General features: G+C 49.6%; 5 protein-coding genes across 5 annotated transcripts; 2 read left to right on the top strand and 3 right to left on the bottom strand.

The window, feature by feature from the left end:
- Window positions 1-302: 302 nt before the first annotated feature.
- Window positions 303-1,222, bottom strand: UREG_00345 (GTP-binding protein ryh1; the record flags this gene model as incomplete). The annotated part of the gene is made up of 5 exons (XM_002540786.1): window positions 303-361; window positions 435-837; window positions 918-1,006; window positions 1,081-1,106; window positions 1,167-1,222. 5 exons carry the CDS (start codon window positions 1,220-1,222, stop codon window positions 303-305), a joined length of 633 nt encoding a protein of 210 aa, XP_002540832.1.
- Window positions 1,223-2,882: 1,660 nt separating this feature from the next.
- Window positions 2,883-5,163, top strand: UREG_00344 (uncharacterized protein; the record flags this gene model as incomplete). The annotated part of the gene is made up of 4 exons (XM_002540785.1): window positions 2,883-3,152; window positions 3,223-3,263; window positions 3,315-3,352; window positions 3,485-5,163. 4 exons carry the CDS (start codon window positions 2,883-2,885, stop codon window positions 5,161-5,163), a joined length of 2,028 nt encoding a protein of 675 aa, XP_002540831.1.
- A 792-nt stretch (window positions 5,164-5,955) lies between these two features.
- Window positions 5,956-8,526, bottom strand: UREG_00343 (uncharacterized protein; the record flags this gene model as incomplete). The annotated part of the gene is made up of 3 exons (XM_002540784.1): window positions 5,956-6,146; window positions 6,195-7,488; window positions 7,540-8,526. 3 exons carry the CDS (start codon window positions 8,524-8,526, stop codon window positions 5,956-5,958), a joined length of 2,472 nt encoding a protein of 823 aa, XP_002540830.1.
- A 718-nt stretch (window positions 8,527-9,244) lies between these two features.
- UREG_00342 (uncharacterized protein) lies at window positions 9,245-10,495 on the bottom strand (the record flags this gene model as incomplete). Its single annotated transcript, XM_002540783.1, has 3 exons — window positions 9,245-9,862; window positions 9,918-10,437; window positions 10,485-10,495. The coding sequence occupies 3 exons, from the start codon at window positions 10,493-10,495 to the stop codon at window positions 9,245-9,247; spliced, it is 1,149 nt and encodes a 382-aa protein (XP_002540829.1).
- A 1,704-nt stretch (window positions 10,496-12,199) lies between these two features.
- Window positions 12,200-14,200, top strand: UREG_00341 (uncharacterized protein; the record flags this gene model as incomplete). The annotated part of the gene is made up of 3 exons (XM_002540782.1): window positions 12,200-12,844; window positions 12,896-13,189; window positions 13,244-14,200. The coding sequence occupies 3 exons, from the start codon at window positions 12,200-12,202 to the stop codon at window positions 14,198-14,200; spliced, it is 1,896 nt and encodes a 631-aa protein (XP_002540828.1).
- Between the last annotated feature and the right edge of the window lie 308 nt (window positions 14,201-14,508).

Raw genomic sequence — 14,508 nt, 5'->3', positions numbered from 1 at the left:
TTCGTCAGCACAAACGGGGTCAAATTTCATGTCATTCTGCGCCGCAAAATTCCAAGTCAAGAAACCGGCCATCTCATGGTGATATTAGTCAAGTAATGCCAGTAGAAGAAGGGCTAAAACATGTAAGGCGAAATGCTATGCAAAACGAAAACTTGGCGAGTATAATATTAGGCTGAATGGCGCAAAACAAAACCCGTCCAGACGCCGACCAAAACTGGAGCGAGGGAAAGGAGGTCACAGTATACGCAACAGGCGATGCAATCGGTAGCGGTTATGGGTAACGAGATACATGTGGCGTTTTCTCAGCACGCGCAGCCATCGTTGCTGACGGGCTGAGTCGGATTGATGTTTACATCGATCACTGGAAGTTCGATAGTCAGTCCAATTGTGCCTTATCTGGAGATCATCGAGACATAAACGAGCAGGGCACGTACTTTGGTTATCCCCTCTTCCTGCTTCGCCCTCCATCCCCGGTAAGGCATTTGCTATCCTTCGGAACAACTGTTTGACGTTATAGCCCACCTTGGCACTGGTCTCGATGAACATCAAGCCGTTTTTCTTGGCTTCTTCTTCTCCTTGCGCAGTTGTCACCTCTCGCTTATCGTTTAAATCGGTCTTGTTTCCGACCAAAACGATGATGACATCGTTACCTCGTTCTCCTCGTACGTCGTCCACCCATTTCCGTGTATTCTGGAACGATTTCGCATTTGAAATGTCATAAACAACGACCGCTACGCTAGAGTCACGGATGTATGAAGGGATAAGAGACCGGAATCGTTCTTGGCCAGCGGTGTCCCAAAGCTGTAGTCGAACTGTCCGGTCATCCAAATACATGGTCTATCAATGCCGGAACGTTAATAATACTTCATCCATAGAGTGCAAGGCAGCAACAAAAGGATATCCGGCGGGCTCCGCACCTTGGATAGGAAATCAATGCCAATCGTAGCTTGGTATGTGTTGTCGAACGAATCATACATGAATCTCGTAATCAAAGATGTTTTTCCCACTGATCCGCGAGCAAGAAACATCAGCCAAGTCTGGTGATGCGCGAGCTTGAGATATCCGCAGAGGGCTGCTCACCACTTTGTTCCCCGAGGAAAACAAGCCTATTGTCCCGTTGTTAGAAGCTGCCATACAATCTCGCTCCTCCGGAAGAGAGAACGTACTTGAATTTCTTTAACGGGTTCGAATACGACCCTACTGCGGACGGGGAGGTGGCCATTGAGACGGAGAGTGAGGAGAGGAAGCCAGGGGGCGAGTAACAAGCAGAAAGACAGAATCAGGCCGAAGAAGTCGCTGTATGCCAGCAATTGGTCATAAATTCATAACACAGAGAAAACAGCAAGCCAGAGAAACCCATCCAAGACAAAAGCCGTTCTGCAGTGAACAGATTCCCCAGACGGACACCCAGGGATCGTTGGTGCACTTGTTCGTTAGCGTGATGCCACCCAAGTCATTCTGCCTGGCTCTCGCTCGCCGCCCTTAGCTGCACTCAAGCCGATGCTGGCGATCCTCAAAACAACAACCACGACACAACCCAACTCTCTCAGCAAACCGGCCTGTCGTCTCTGTTTGGAGCACGCGCACACCTGCTCTGCTATCATATCTCTGGTCTCATGCAAGGATGGGCCTCCGCTATCCGGTAGGAGGCGCGGTGGTCGCCCTCACAGTGGTTGGAGCTTGTCAGTTGCACGTTCCCTCCACAGTCATTCGAGCTAACGCCCGTCTAGATATGCTCTTTAACGGCGAGGGAGAAGCATTTAATGTACGGTTCCGCACCGGTTTCTGCGGCTCGTGGCTTTCTCACACTTACTGGACAGGTCGGCCAATTCATCGAATCGATATCCCCCTACGCTTGGGCAAGCATGGGCATTGGACTCTGCGTCGGTTTGTCGGTAGTTGGCGCCGCATGGTCAGTCTGGCTGCCATACAACTCACGGTTACTCGAATAATTCTGACCCGATTACTTCTGGCAGGGGAATATTTATCACCGGTTCGTCGATCATCGGCGGTGGTGTGAAGGCGCCTAGAATACGGACGAAGAACTTGATATCGATCATTTTCTGCGAAGTCGTCGCGATCTACGGTGTTATCATGTCAATTATCCTCTCGTCGAAACTCTTCTTCGTCTCCGGCGAAAAATTATATACAGGCGACAACTACTACACAGGCTTCGCGCTATTTTGGGCTGGGTTGACCGTCGGAATGTGTAACATGATCTGTGGCGTTGCGGTTGGCATCAATGGAAGCAGCGCTGCGCTCGCAGATGCATCGGACCCCAATTTGTGCGTCAACCCACTTCCATATGCTACCGGATGTGCTAACCAATTGAAATACTATAGGTTCGTCAAAATCCTAGTGATTGAAATCTTCAGTTCGATCCTCGGCCTTTTTGGCTTGATCATCGGGCTTCTCATGGCAGGAAAAGCAGCAGATTTTTCCTAGAAAAGTCGCGAGGCTCTTGGATACTGCAGAATGGAGTAGTACATTACGGCGGCATCTATAATCATCTATCAACTTTGAAGGCTTTTTATTTATTTTTTGTCGGATTACTGTTTTCTTCAAGGGCCTGGGCGTCTGGGTTTCATTTCCATCAGCATCATAGAAAGTTCTCGGTTAGCAGGTTAATTTTGCGCAATACTTTGCTCCCAATGCGACTGTATATTAATGCAGACAAGATCAAGGCAACCTTTCGTTGTCAGAAAATTTCGTTGCGCAGCTCTATTGCTGGCCTTGAAGTCCTTGTCCAGGCTATTAGCTGCTCTTCCTGACCCCTCAACCCCGTATGACATAACTAGTTAGCCATCATCCAACGTCAATCGCATCTAGCAAGCAATTCAACCCAGAATCACTCGGATATACACCCAATAAATCACTAAACCATGACACAGCCCAAACTAAAAGCCGCCATCTTGGTGGTATCGGACACTGCAGCGAGGGATCCATCCACGGACCGGGCGGGACCGGTTCTTGCTGAAGCCTTCGCCGCAGAGGCAGAGAAATGGGACAAGCCAGTGCTCAAGATTGTACCAGATGAAAAGGTGCACATTCAGCGCCAAATTTGCCAATGGGCAGATTCAGAAGATGAATTCATGAATCTCATTGTGACCTCTGGTGGCACTGGGTTTGCAGTGCGGGATGACACTCCAGAGGTAGGCCGATATACAAATCTGCATCACCTATGTCTATGAGCAATTCCACAACTAACAATGGCATCAATAGGCAGTCTCACCATTGATTCATCGGCATGCTCCTGGACTTGTGTAAGCCCAGTCGGAATTGCCTACAATATCCAGAAGCTAACCAGTGTCCAGGCATGGGATGCTTGCTGCTTCGCTAGAAGTAACGGCATGTATGGATGACATTTTTACCAATCCCCTTTTTTCTTTTAGAGTAACTACATGCTAAAAGCGGTTGGCAGTTGCAATGATGTCGCGCCCCGTCGCAGGGGTACGGCACAAAACTCTTATCCTAACCCTACCAGGGTCTCCCAAAGGCGCAAAGGAGAATCTAGAAGCCGTCATCAAGCTGCTACCTCATGCTTGTATTCAAGCTGCTGGGGCCGACTCTCGCGCGGTCCATGCTGGAGGCGTGCAGAAGCTCGAACAGGAAGCCGGCGTCAGCGGTCGTGGTCATGAACACAGCAATCATCACCATGCCCTTCCTATACATGGCGGTTCCCACGATCATAGTCACAGCCATGAGCATAGTCATAAACACGGATGCCCCCAACCCCATACATCAAACGACCCATCTGCTGGAGCAAGCAGACGCCATCGTGCGTCCCCGTATCCAATGATCTCCGTGGACGAGGCTCTTAAATTAATCTACGAGCACACACCTGAACCGGAGGTGGTGGAAATGCCAGTGGATCCGTCACTTGTGGGATTGGTGATCGCTGAGGATGTCTATGCGGGTGAAGCAGTCCCGGCATATCGGGCTAGTATCGTTGATGGGTATGCAGTAATCGCTCCCAAATCGGCAACAGAACCAAGCACCCAAGGACAATTCCCAGTTGCCTCGGTGTCCCATGCACAGGCTGTATCAATGCCTCCACACTTGGAATCTGGAAGCATTGCCCGTATAACGACGGGAGCACCTCTGCCGCCCAACGCCAACGCTGTCGTGATGGTTGAAGATACCATTCTCATCTCTTCTACACCTGATGATGAAGAGGCAGTTGTGGAAATCCTAACCGGAGACGTTAAACCTGGAGAAAATGTGCGTGAGCCAGGCAGTGACGTTGCTCTGGGCTTTAAAATCCTTCAAAGGGGCCAACTCATAACAGCTGTGGGCGGGGAGATTGGCCTTCTCACATCAACGGGAACACGAACAGTCAAGGTATTCAGGAAGCCGCGAGTCGGAGTGATGAGCACTGGCGATGAGCTTACCGAACATACGAGTGCTGAAACCCTTACAGGCGGACAAATTCGTGACTCAAACCGTCCGTCACTCATCTCCTGCCTCACTGCATGGGGGTTTCCTACATCTGACCTCGGAATCGCCCGGGATACCTCCAACGATTTGGAGCATCGTCTTCGAAATGCCCTAAGGGATGGGGTAGACATAATCATAACCACCGGGGGGGTATCAATGGGTGAACTGGACCTCCTGAAGCCAACAATAGAACGCAAAATGGGCGGAACAATTCACTTCGGCCGCGTTGCCATGAAGCCCGGGAAACCAACAACATTCGCTAGCATCCCATTCAAGCCGTCCGGTTCAAATCCCTCGGGGCAATCTGAAAGACAAACCCGTCTTATGTTTTCTCTTCCCGGGAACCCCGCCTCCGCCCTCGTCACACTTAATCTCTTCGTCCTCCCCGCCCTCCATAAATTCATGGGCATGAGCTCACCTTCGGCATCCCCGGCCCAAAACGCGGATTTGGGTCTCCCACTCGTCCACGCTACTCTCACTCACTCTATCCGTGGTGATCTCAAGCGGATGGAATACCACCGTGCAATAATCTCGTCGCGGGACGGACGTTTATTCGCTACCAGCACGGGGACGAGTGGCGCAGGTCAGCGGAGTTCGAGAGTTGGCAGTTTGGCTGGAGCCAATGCGTTGTTGATCTTAGAGACGGGAAGGCAGAATGGGTTCAAAGAGGGTGAAGTTGTAAAGGCGTTGTTGATGGGTCAGATCGTTGGAGACAGATCAGGTTAATGCTTGAGGACACCTGGAACTTGTATGCTTAGCAAAAAGAACACTTCATTCTATAATTCCAATGATCTATCAAATATGTAGCCGCTATTGCCCGGCTTACGCCGCAAACGCTGCAGTGCTTGTTCCTCCCGAAGCCTGTCGATGATTTGAACCCTCTAACTGCTTGTCCGTCTACTCCAAACCCAATTAACTTTTGGCGCAAAGAAATGGCTATCACACGAATGGCGGATATCTAGACATCAGGCCCGAGAACGCCGAATCTTACCAACACCAGTAATCATTTCCGTTTCCATCCCTTTTTCTTCTCTGCCCTTAGGGCTAGTAATGTCCCGCTTCTGCCCATTTTTCTTCCGATCTCGACAACAATAAATCTCACAAAATCCGGCAGGATCCAATAGCTACTATGTGCGCTCAACATGTTCAAGTATTGTATATTCAATGGCCCACCACCGCCAGAAATATAGTAGTCAATTTGCCCGTTGTCGTTGAGGAGAAGCATGCGTTTTTCGGCGATCTCTTCGCGGGTAAAGTCATGAGTGTCCATTTCAATGGTGGACGGGAGTTTGGTGAATAAACCTGGTCGTAGTTGTTGAGGAAGTTGATGGCTAGAGGTGGAGGATGCGGCGGCAGTTTGGGCGGGGATTTCAATGGTGGTAGACTGTGGTTTGGAGCTCCATCGAAAAACGCTGCCTATTGTTTGGAATAAAGACGTCGAGGAGCTCGGAACAGACACGGGTTTGAGGGAGTTTGCAAGGTCACTATCAACAGCGGCATTAAGGCGATAGGCAATGGCTAGGTCACAGTTAGCATGGGGAATTCAAGACTCAAGGGCAGTCGCTTACGATCGGTTTCATGCATGACATTGTAGAGATTATCAACTGCCAAACACCCATAAGCCCCCGACTCGCCAGTGAGGCCAGGATCGGCAACATCATGCTCATCACAATCGGGCTTGTCTCGATATCTGCGCGGTAATAGGCTTGCTACCTCAAATCAGCGTCATTCAGTATTATCTGCACAGTTGAACTAACCCTTGTGGAGCAGTAAAAAGAACCCAGCAGGGCTACCGCAGAAAAAAAGATTCTTAGTATCGAATTCAAAAATCGTCTCATTTATTTCGGTCTTGGAGAAGTCAATATACGGCAATCGCGTTGGCTGCTGGCTGAGAATATCCATTGACATGATGCTTCCGAGTGAATGGGCTATGATGTGTACCCTCCCCTTCCTCTGGAAACCCGGGTTATTCTGACACCAAAGCCTATACACTCTGTTGGCTTCCTTGATGACGGCGCGGACCATCTTCTGTTTGTGGTGTGAGAGGTAATATGGGACATCAAGCATCACATCGCTGATTAGATTTCGAACAGCCGGAATAGTTTCAGGGGTAATGTCTTTGAGCGAGAAACGATTCGCATTTGGCTGGTCCTCAATCGCCTCTTCGACGTCCGTGTCTTCAAGAGAAAGGGTTGAGCGCCAATTAATAGGAAGGACCATAATGTTCTCCAAGTCCGGACGCATATTGGGCCATACCGAATTGTTATTGAGTTCAATATTGACCTGTCTTCGAAACGAGTTGATAGCATGCGTAAAATGGAAGCTTTCGACTCTTTCCGATAACTTTTGGCCAATCCCATGAATCACAAAAACTAGATCCCCAACCCCTGGCTGTCTCTCTTCCATCTGGCAAGCATAACAAATCTGTCGACGAGAACTTGCCGCTCTCGTTGCGGCTTGATGCATCTTCATAAAATTCCGTACATTTGTTGAAACAAGTTTTGGAGGATGAAGTTTATCCCATCCTAGGCGGTCGAATCCTCGAACAACAGCGATTCCGATCTGTCTCCCTTTCCGAATAGCACTCAAAGGTCGCCGGCCGCTGGAAACTGATGGCAACAAACTTGGCCGGAGTAGCTGAGCCTCCTTGGAATCAACATACACCACACTGGAGTTCTTGAACAGCTTTACGCTAGCTTCGGGAGAGGATATAGCGCCGGCTGCATAATTTTCTCGAAAATGGTGACTTTTGTTACTACTCACAGACGCTCCCGCCTCTGAACCAAGCTGGCTAGCTGGTCTCGTGGGTGTTTTCGGATTCTCCGAAGGCCAGAGCTTGTGAACAATTTTCATTTCCGCTTCTGCTCCATTTTCAACGCAGCTGTTTAATTCATCTTGCCACGTCTCTGTCCACGGCTTCAAGTACATATATCCAGCTTCTAGTTGATTAGCAACCTCAGGGTCCACAGGAAGCATCGAGTTTTTGTAGAACCAGGTGGCTCTGACAACCCGGGATATATCATGAACTGGGCTCCAATAAATAGGTTTCATCTACTCCAAATTTTAGATTTATGATCAAGGAAGGATGAAATGATAAATTACCTCCAACTTAGGAAACTCAACGAGATGAAGCCGTGATGCCCCGACTGTCACTGTGATTTCAGGTTCGGTGTTCTCCAAATCCTCAGACTTATCACCGTCTTGTCTCTTGTCACCGTCTGCATTCGGAGAAGCCGCCATTTGGCCGCGCATAAAGTTTGTGTCTATAGAGTCCTTACTTAACCTGAGCGTTGGAGTCGGCCGACGATTTTCTCGATCCCGAATAGGTGCTCTGATAAACGGAGACCCACTAATGTTCGTGTCATCAGAATGTCTGATGATTTGTGGACTCGAACGCCCGCTTCCTTCCTCGGAGCCATCTTCGTAACCGCCCGGAGACGAATGCCTATTCCGCCTTGATGCCTTCGATTTTCGATCAATGGGCAGACTACGCCGCTTTCGAAAGCTGCCGAGCTCAGAAGCGTTAGAAGAGCCTCGTTCCCGCGCCATCCGCCTATTGGCATTGGAATCATCTTCGTCATCCTTGAGGCCATTAAAGGAATTCCCCTCCTGGAAGTCATCGTTATCGGAACTCCCACCACCAGTTTGCCGTGCGGGAAAGCTTGAAGACAGCCCCACCACAGTTTCTGGTGTCCCTCTGGGATCCGAGGTTTGACTCGCCGTTTCCTCCTTCTTTTTCCCGCGGACAGTCAATCTGCGACTTGATCGCAACCCGTCCTCAATCTCATCTCGATCCTTATGTGATTCCTCTTCACCTACACTCCGCAGACTCTGCCATGCTTTTTCGAGAGCAATATTATCATGCACTGAAAACGGTCTAGGTGGTAATTTGGAAGCGTCGGCGGTGCCTGACGGAATTGGAACCGCCGTCAGCGGGTCGTCAATGGGCAACGACGAGAGGTAAAAGTACTGCACTCGTATCTTCGGAGGCTTCAGGATTTCTGTGTTCGGATCTGGGCGGGTCTGTCTCTGTTCTGGTGGTTCGTAAAGGAGGCAGGCTGGGCCGTAGGTATGCGCTGGAGCTGCCATTCTCGCATTATTCTTGACTGAAAACCCGCTCGAAATTAATCTGCAGATTCAATTATCATCCAGCAAAATGTCTCAGTTGAGGCCAGACTGCAAAAGCTGGCAGTTGGTTCAGGCCAGGGACAGGCAACGACATTATCTAAAATAGTGACATGCGTTGAGGTAGCTTTAAAGCTTCGCTCCAAGAGCAGAGATCACATTGACTATTTAACCCACAAGCAACACCGTAAGCACAAGGTGAATAGCAGCATGCAAGTTATATTTGCACACCTGAGCAGCGAGGTGTCTCAGTCTGAAATAAATGCTGGTTCAATGGAAATCTTCAACCGGACGAAGCCAACAACATCGCCCAACGTTGACTTTCCGCCATGGGTGGACGTAAGGTTAAGCTCAGGCTTGGCGTCTTGGCAGTGACGTCGCTTAGAACGTGACGGATTCACAAGGCAAAGTCTGTTTTGGCGCTTCTATCAAACTTGATTGAGAGATGATTACGGAGTACATGGAGAGCGCGCACAGAAGGAACAGCAATTTTTGGATTATACGCCAGAATATCATCATACGGCCAAACGAGTGTCCCAAGCCTTCACACTGGCGCCTCAAACTGCGAGTCACACAAATCAGCCATAAACCATTAACACAAGCATCACCAAAAATATCATAGCGAACAGCTTTCATGTAGGCATTATCTTCAAAGTGACCCCTTGAACCACCTTTGGCAATGCTATTTACCCCAAGGGAGCGCTGGAGGGTGGTATTCTTTCGTAATGCCATGTTCCCGGCTATTCTGGATTTTCGCCTCTTGATACTGCTTCATTAGGGTTAAAGAGTTCACCTGGAGCTCCTGAAAGGCAAGGAACACAACGCATTGTGCACCAAGCATTTCAAGTATTTTATGTGCATCATGCATATGCTTCCTGATCACGCTATCCGGGTAACAGAACGTGCGAACGCTCATTTCTTTGGCCATAATCTTCCAGTTAAGCATGGCAGCGTTTCGGATAACCATGTCTTTAGCTGCTTCTCCGTGGAAGGCAAAATTTTCGATATTGTAGAGAATTAGATCCCGTTGAGTGGCTTGGTCAAACTGAAACTCGCGGACTTGCGGTCTGTTTTTCGAGATCCAGAACTGCATGACCTTGGTTACCGAATCTGCGGACATGCGCCCCTGGTGATATTGGCTCATAAGAAACTTATTTGCGGTGGCACAAATCATAAGCTCTAGCTCCGAGTATAGTTTCGCCTGGGTCGGCGGGTCTAGAGATATCGGGCAGGTTGAAGTGGCCGGTGTTGATGATTTTGTGTGGAAAGCTGTAGATGTAGATTTTATAACATCTCCGGTCTGCATTGAACAGGATTAGATACGCAGCGGCAAGCAACGAAAGATACCCACTCACCATATCCTCCACGCGTTTTCTGATCTTTTCACCGAGTGCTTTGAGGCCAGGTTTCCTCTTTTCAATTGTTGGCGTTTTGCCCAGCCAGCCATTTTCACCAAAGAGCTTCTTGTGCGGAGAACGTGATCGACGTCGAGGGGACGATAGATACGCGATTTCTTCGTATTCATCCAAGTCTTCGAGGACTTTCACGGGAGAACGCGATCTATTGCGGCCCCTTGCCTGTTCAGGTGTTTCACACTGCTCTTCCTGCTGGTCCGGATAGTAACTAGCACTTGGATACCATTGATGAAAGTAGTTACCGGAGAGACCGGCAGTTTCGCGGTTGGAATGATCTAAAGATTTTACATTGCCTTCCGATCGGGACTGTGGAAGCCTCGCAGGACCTTTATTCAACTGTGCTTGAGAACGGAATGCGTTTGGTCCAGGAATAGCAACCATTTCTGGGGCATTCTGCCACAGTGTGTCGCGGCCTGTCGAACGGCTCGAGTCCGTGTTGCTGCCAAATGACGAATGTCCACTACACAGTTAGCAAAAGATATATATTTGTCGAGCCGTTGAACTTACGCGTTATACATTATTGGTACTTCCATGGACAGCGGGTCAAACTTCAGAGGATCTAGGTCGTTTGGAGGATGTTTAGTGGACTGGTGGGTTAAATTCGAGATCTCGCGTGTGAGGTGCCGAAGGATATCTCTTTGAGACTTATAGGAAGAAGCGGAAGACTGAGAGTAAAGGGATGGAGTAGTTGAACCAGTGGTCGCAGAATCTGGGCGGAGTGGCTCCTGTTGTGAGTTCATAGGTTTCCGTTGCTAGGGGATTTCTTGGATGTGGTATTCTTTTTTTTTTAAGAAAATGAGTATCCTCACAATATCAGTAACAGTAGCTTAAAATTTGCCAAAGCAGCTATTGTGAGCACCGACGTATTCACAGGAATTGATTCACTGAATGCATCAATAGATATCTACCAGTAGAGCACCATGCTGATTGCAACCATGTGTGCAGTTCCATTCAAAACATTGAGAAGAAAAACACTATAGCGCAGAAAAAGCTTGTCAGGCGGACCTGAAATGTGCCAAGTTGCGCTGGCCAAGGGTACCGTATTGAAAACCTAACAAGCAAGCAGAGCTGGAACGAAGGCAGACCAGCGTAAGGAAACCAAGACTGGCAATCCAGTGTGTCGACACAGTCAGAGAATTGGAGAGGCGTTTCTAGAGTCTTACTTGGGCAACATCAGTCCCAAATTGCGATGAATGGGGTCTAAACGGTAAAATGAAATGATACATTGATGCTATACGACCAAATAGAGTAAAAGAGAAAAGAAACAGCAATCCTTCGCAGGATTGGATGTGTGGAAAATTCCGCATATCTGAATGTATACCAAAAACATCTGATAGGTGCTGGGGCTCTGTTCGGTATTCCAGAGCCATTCCATATTGCTTAACGCTCTGATATCAGAAGCATAGAGCATGCAAATGCACATTGCGGCAAAATCAACATGTCCTGACATGGTTCACTGTCAAGCGCCATAGCCTTAGTAGGTCTATTTGAAGAGTCGATGGCGAAATCGAAACTTGACAAAGGTAGTGCTTCAGTTTGCTTTGAGACCCTTTAAACGCAGAGACATCAAAAGAAATCAAGGCCTTGTATATCGCCATCTATCGTGGTGCAAGGGAATTGCCGTTCGCAACTCCGCAGCCAAGGGATGAGGTGAGGTTGCGAAGAGCGGAGAGCGCGGCGGGAAACTCTAAAATCTACCGAACTTTTTGGCAGGCGCGGGGGAGGTGGGATGCCGGTCGGTCACGTGAGTGAGCTTGGCGCTCCTTCCACGGGCGGCAATTGTTTCATCCGGCCAAGCGTTCGTCTTGGCGGCCCAGTCAGGTTTAGCCCGTGCCTGGGCAAGCCGGGATCCTGACTAAGCCGCTGGGTGAGGCCGAGATTGAACTCCGAGAGCCAGCAGCCCGGTCGATCCCCACCCGAGCCCAGAGAGGAGTACCGATATTCGCTGGCGAATGCGCCGAAGGTACCACCTTCGAGCACAAAAGCTGCGACTTCATCGTGACCATGGACCTCATCACTGGCCGCTGTCACTGCCGTGTCCTCACGACACGCCAATCTCACCCCAAAGCGCACTTTTCTCGCGGCTTTGATATATTTATAGGTCGTCATCCTCGCGGAGGATAGCGTGGTCGTTCCTCCTTTGCTTTCCTGAGGCTTTGAGTGCACAAGAAAGAATCTGGTCGAATACTCAATCTTCCACTATTCTCTCCCCGTCGAGAAGCATGCCGCAAGAGACGTACGACATCGTGATCGTGGGAGCCGGCCCCGTTGGCCTCCTGCTGTCCCTTTGCCTTTCCAGATGGGGCTATAAAGTGAAGCACATCGACAACCGACCCGTGCCCACCAAAACCGGCCGCGCAGATGGAATCCAACCCCGGTCCATGGAGATCTTGCGAAATCTAGGGCTCAAGCGCAGCTTAATGGCGTACGAACCTGCAAAGGTCTACAACGTCGCCTTCTGGGACCCGTTGCCCGACGGAAAAGGAATCGGGCGCACTGGAAATTGGCCCAGCTGCCCAGATTTCATCGATACGCGTTATCCATTTACAACGCTCCTGCACCAGGGGAAAATTGAACGGGTCTTTTTGGAGGAAATCGAAAAGGCCGGGACGGTGGTCGAGCGCCCTTCAACCATTGTTGATTTTAAGAATAACGGGAAAGATGCCGAATTCCCAGTTGAGGTGGAGCTGAAAGATATTGACACCAACGTCTGTACAACCGTACGCACGAAATATCTTTTTGGAGGGGAGGGTGCCCGGAGTCTCATCAGAGAACGATTGAACATTGGCATTCGGCATAAAGACCCCATTGCGCACGTATGGGGTGTGATGGATGGTGTTGTGAGAACAAACTTTCCAGACATCAAAGTGAGCGTGCAAACCGCCGTTGTCCTTGTTACGTTGCTGACCATGTGCTAGACGAAATGCACCATTCACTCTGACCACGGCTCAATCATGGTCATCCCTCGGGAAGATGACATGGTTCGTTTGTATGTCCAGTTAGCCTCATCCACAGACAAAGATTGGAACCCAAGGATGACCGCTACTGTGGACCAAGTCAAAGAAGCTGCAGTCAAAGTCTTCAAGCCATTCGACATCACTTGGGATCGCATTGAATGGTACTCTGTATATCCCATCGGCCAAGGCATTTCAGAAAAGTATACTCTGGACCACCGAGTATTTATCGGAGGCGATGCTTGCCATACTCACAGCGTACGTCCCAGTGCTCCTCGCCATACACATTCACTACTGACTAGCAATCAATAGCCCAAAGCTGGCCAAGGCATGAACACTGCATTCCACGATGCACTAAACCTTGCATGGAAAATCCATCTCGTAGAAGGGGGAATGGCTAAGCGTGATATCCTCACCACCTATGAATCCGAGCGAAAGATGATTGCCGAAAACCTCCTTGACTTTGATGCCAAGTATGCCAAACTCTTTTCCACTCGCATTCCTTCAGTCGGCGAGGTGGATTCAGCTCTTGGGCGCGCCAAGTCAGATGAGACCAACGAGTTCGTCAAAGCCTTCAAATCCGCCTGCGAGTTCACCAGCGGCTATGGCGTCGCCTACAAACCAAACATCTTCACCTGGTCCCCAGCCCACCCCGCCAAATCCCCTCTTTTCCACCCCAAGGGCGTCAAAGTCGTCCCCGGCCGCGCTCTTCCGACATGCACCGTAACCCGTGTCCTCGACTTCAACCGCGTTGCCCTGGAACAAGAAATCCCCACCAACGGCTCCTTCAGATTCTTCGTCCTGGCCGGCGACGTTAACAAGACCAAGACTGCCCTCGCCGACTTCAACGCCAATCTTCAAAAGTCTCGCTCCTTTTACTCCACATACTCCCGGCCTGCCGACCAAGCTGCGTCCTATTTTGAGCGTCACAATCCACACTCGCGATTCTTCAGTCTCTGTCTGATCTTTGCTAATCAGAAAGAAGAGGTTGAGATTTCAGCCTTGCCAAGCACTTTCCAGGCGTATTCACACCATATTTACGCTGATGATCGGTCCGATCGGTTTGTACCCGATGCGCTAGCGCCGTTTCACGCAAAAGTAGGCTTGGACGCTGAACGGGGTGGTGTTGTTGTGGTCAGGCCCGATGGCCACGTTGCTTGCGTGGTGGAGTTGGTGGAGGGATCGGGGACTGTGGATGCACTCAATGAATTCTTTGGGTCGTTTTCTGAGAAGCCACTCGGTGGAGAGGCGGGACAGTCGAGGCTTTGAGAGGTGTGAAGAAGGGCGGGGGGAGGGAATGTTTTGAACCATGTTAGTTTTCATGTATATACCTAGAAGTTTGTGCAATTTCCCTTTTCTACACATGAATGGTCCCGTCATGCACGTTCATGCTTTTGAACATCTAAAGTAGGATGTGTTTGATTTCGGAGCAGGATGATATACCATATATCTTATGATTAACAGCTCCTGCGTCATCCCTTGTGTGTTTTCCATACAGATATAACAAGATAAGGACTCACTGTAAGGGTTCTTGACCAGGGAGCTCACACCCTTTTAATCTCCCAGTTCAACCCCGG

This window comes from Uncinocarpus reesii, genomic scaffold (genome assembly GCF_000003515.1).
Source record: "Uncinocarpus reesii 1704 scaffold_1 genomic scaffold, whole genome shotgun sequence".
NCBI lineage: Eukaryota > Fungi > Ascomycota > Eurotiomycetes > Onygenales > Onygenaceae > Uncinocarpus > Uncinocarpus reesii.
Note: the sequence above shows the minus strand (reverse complement) of the source record. Positions and strands in the feature narration are given on the sequence as shown.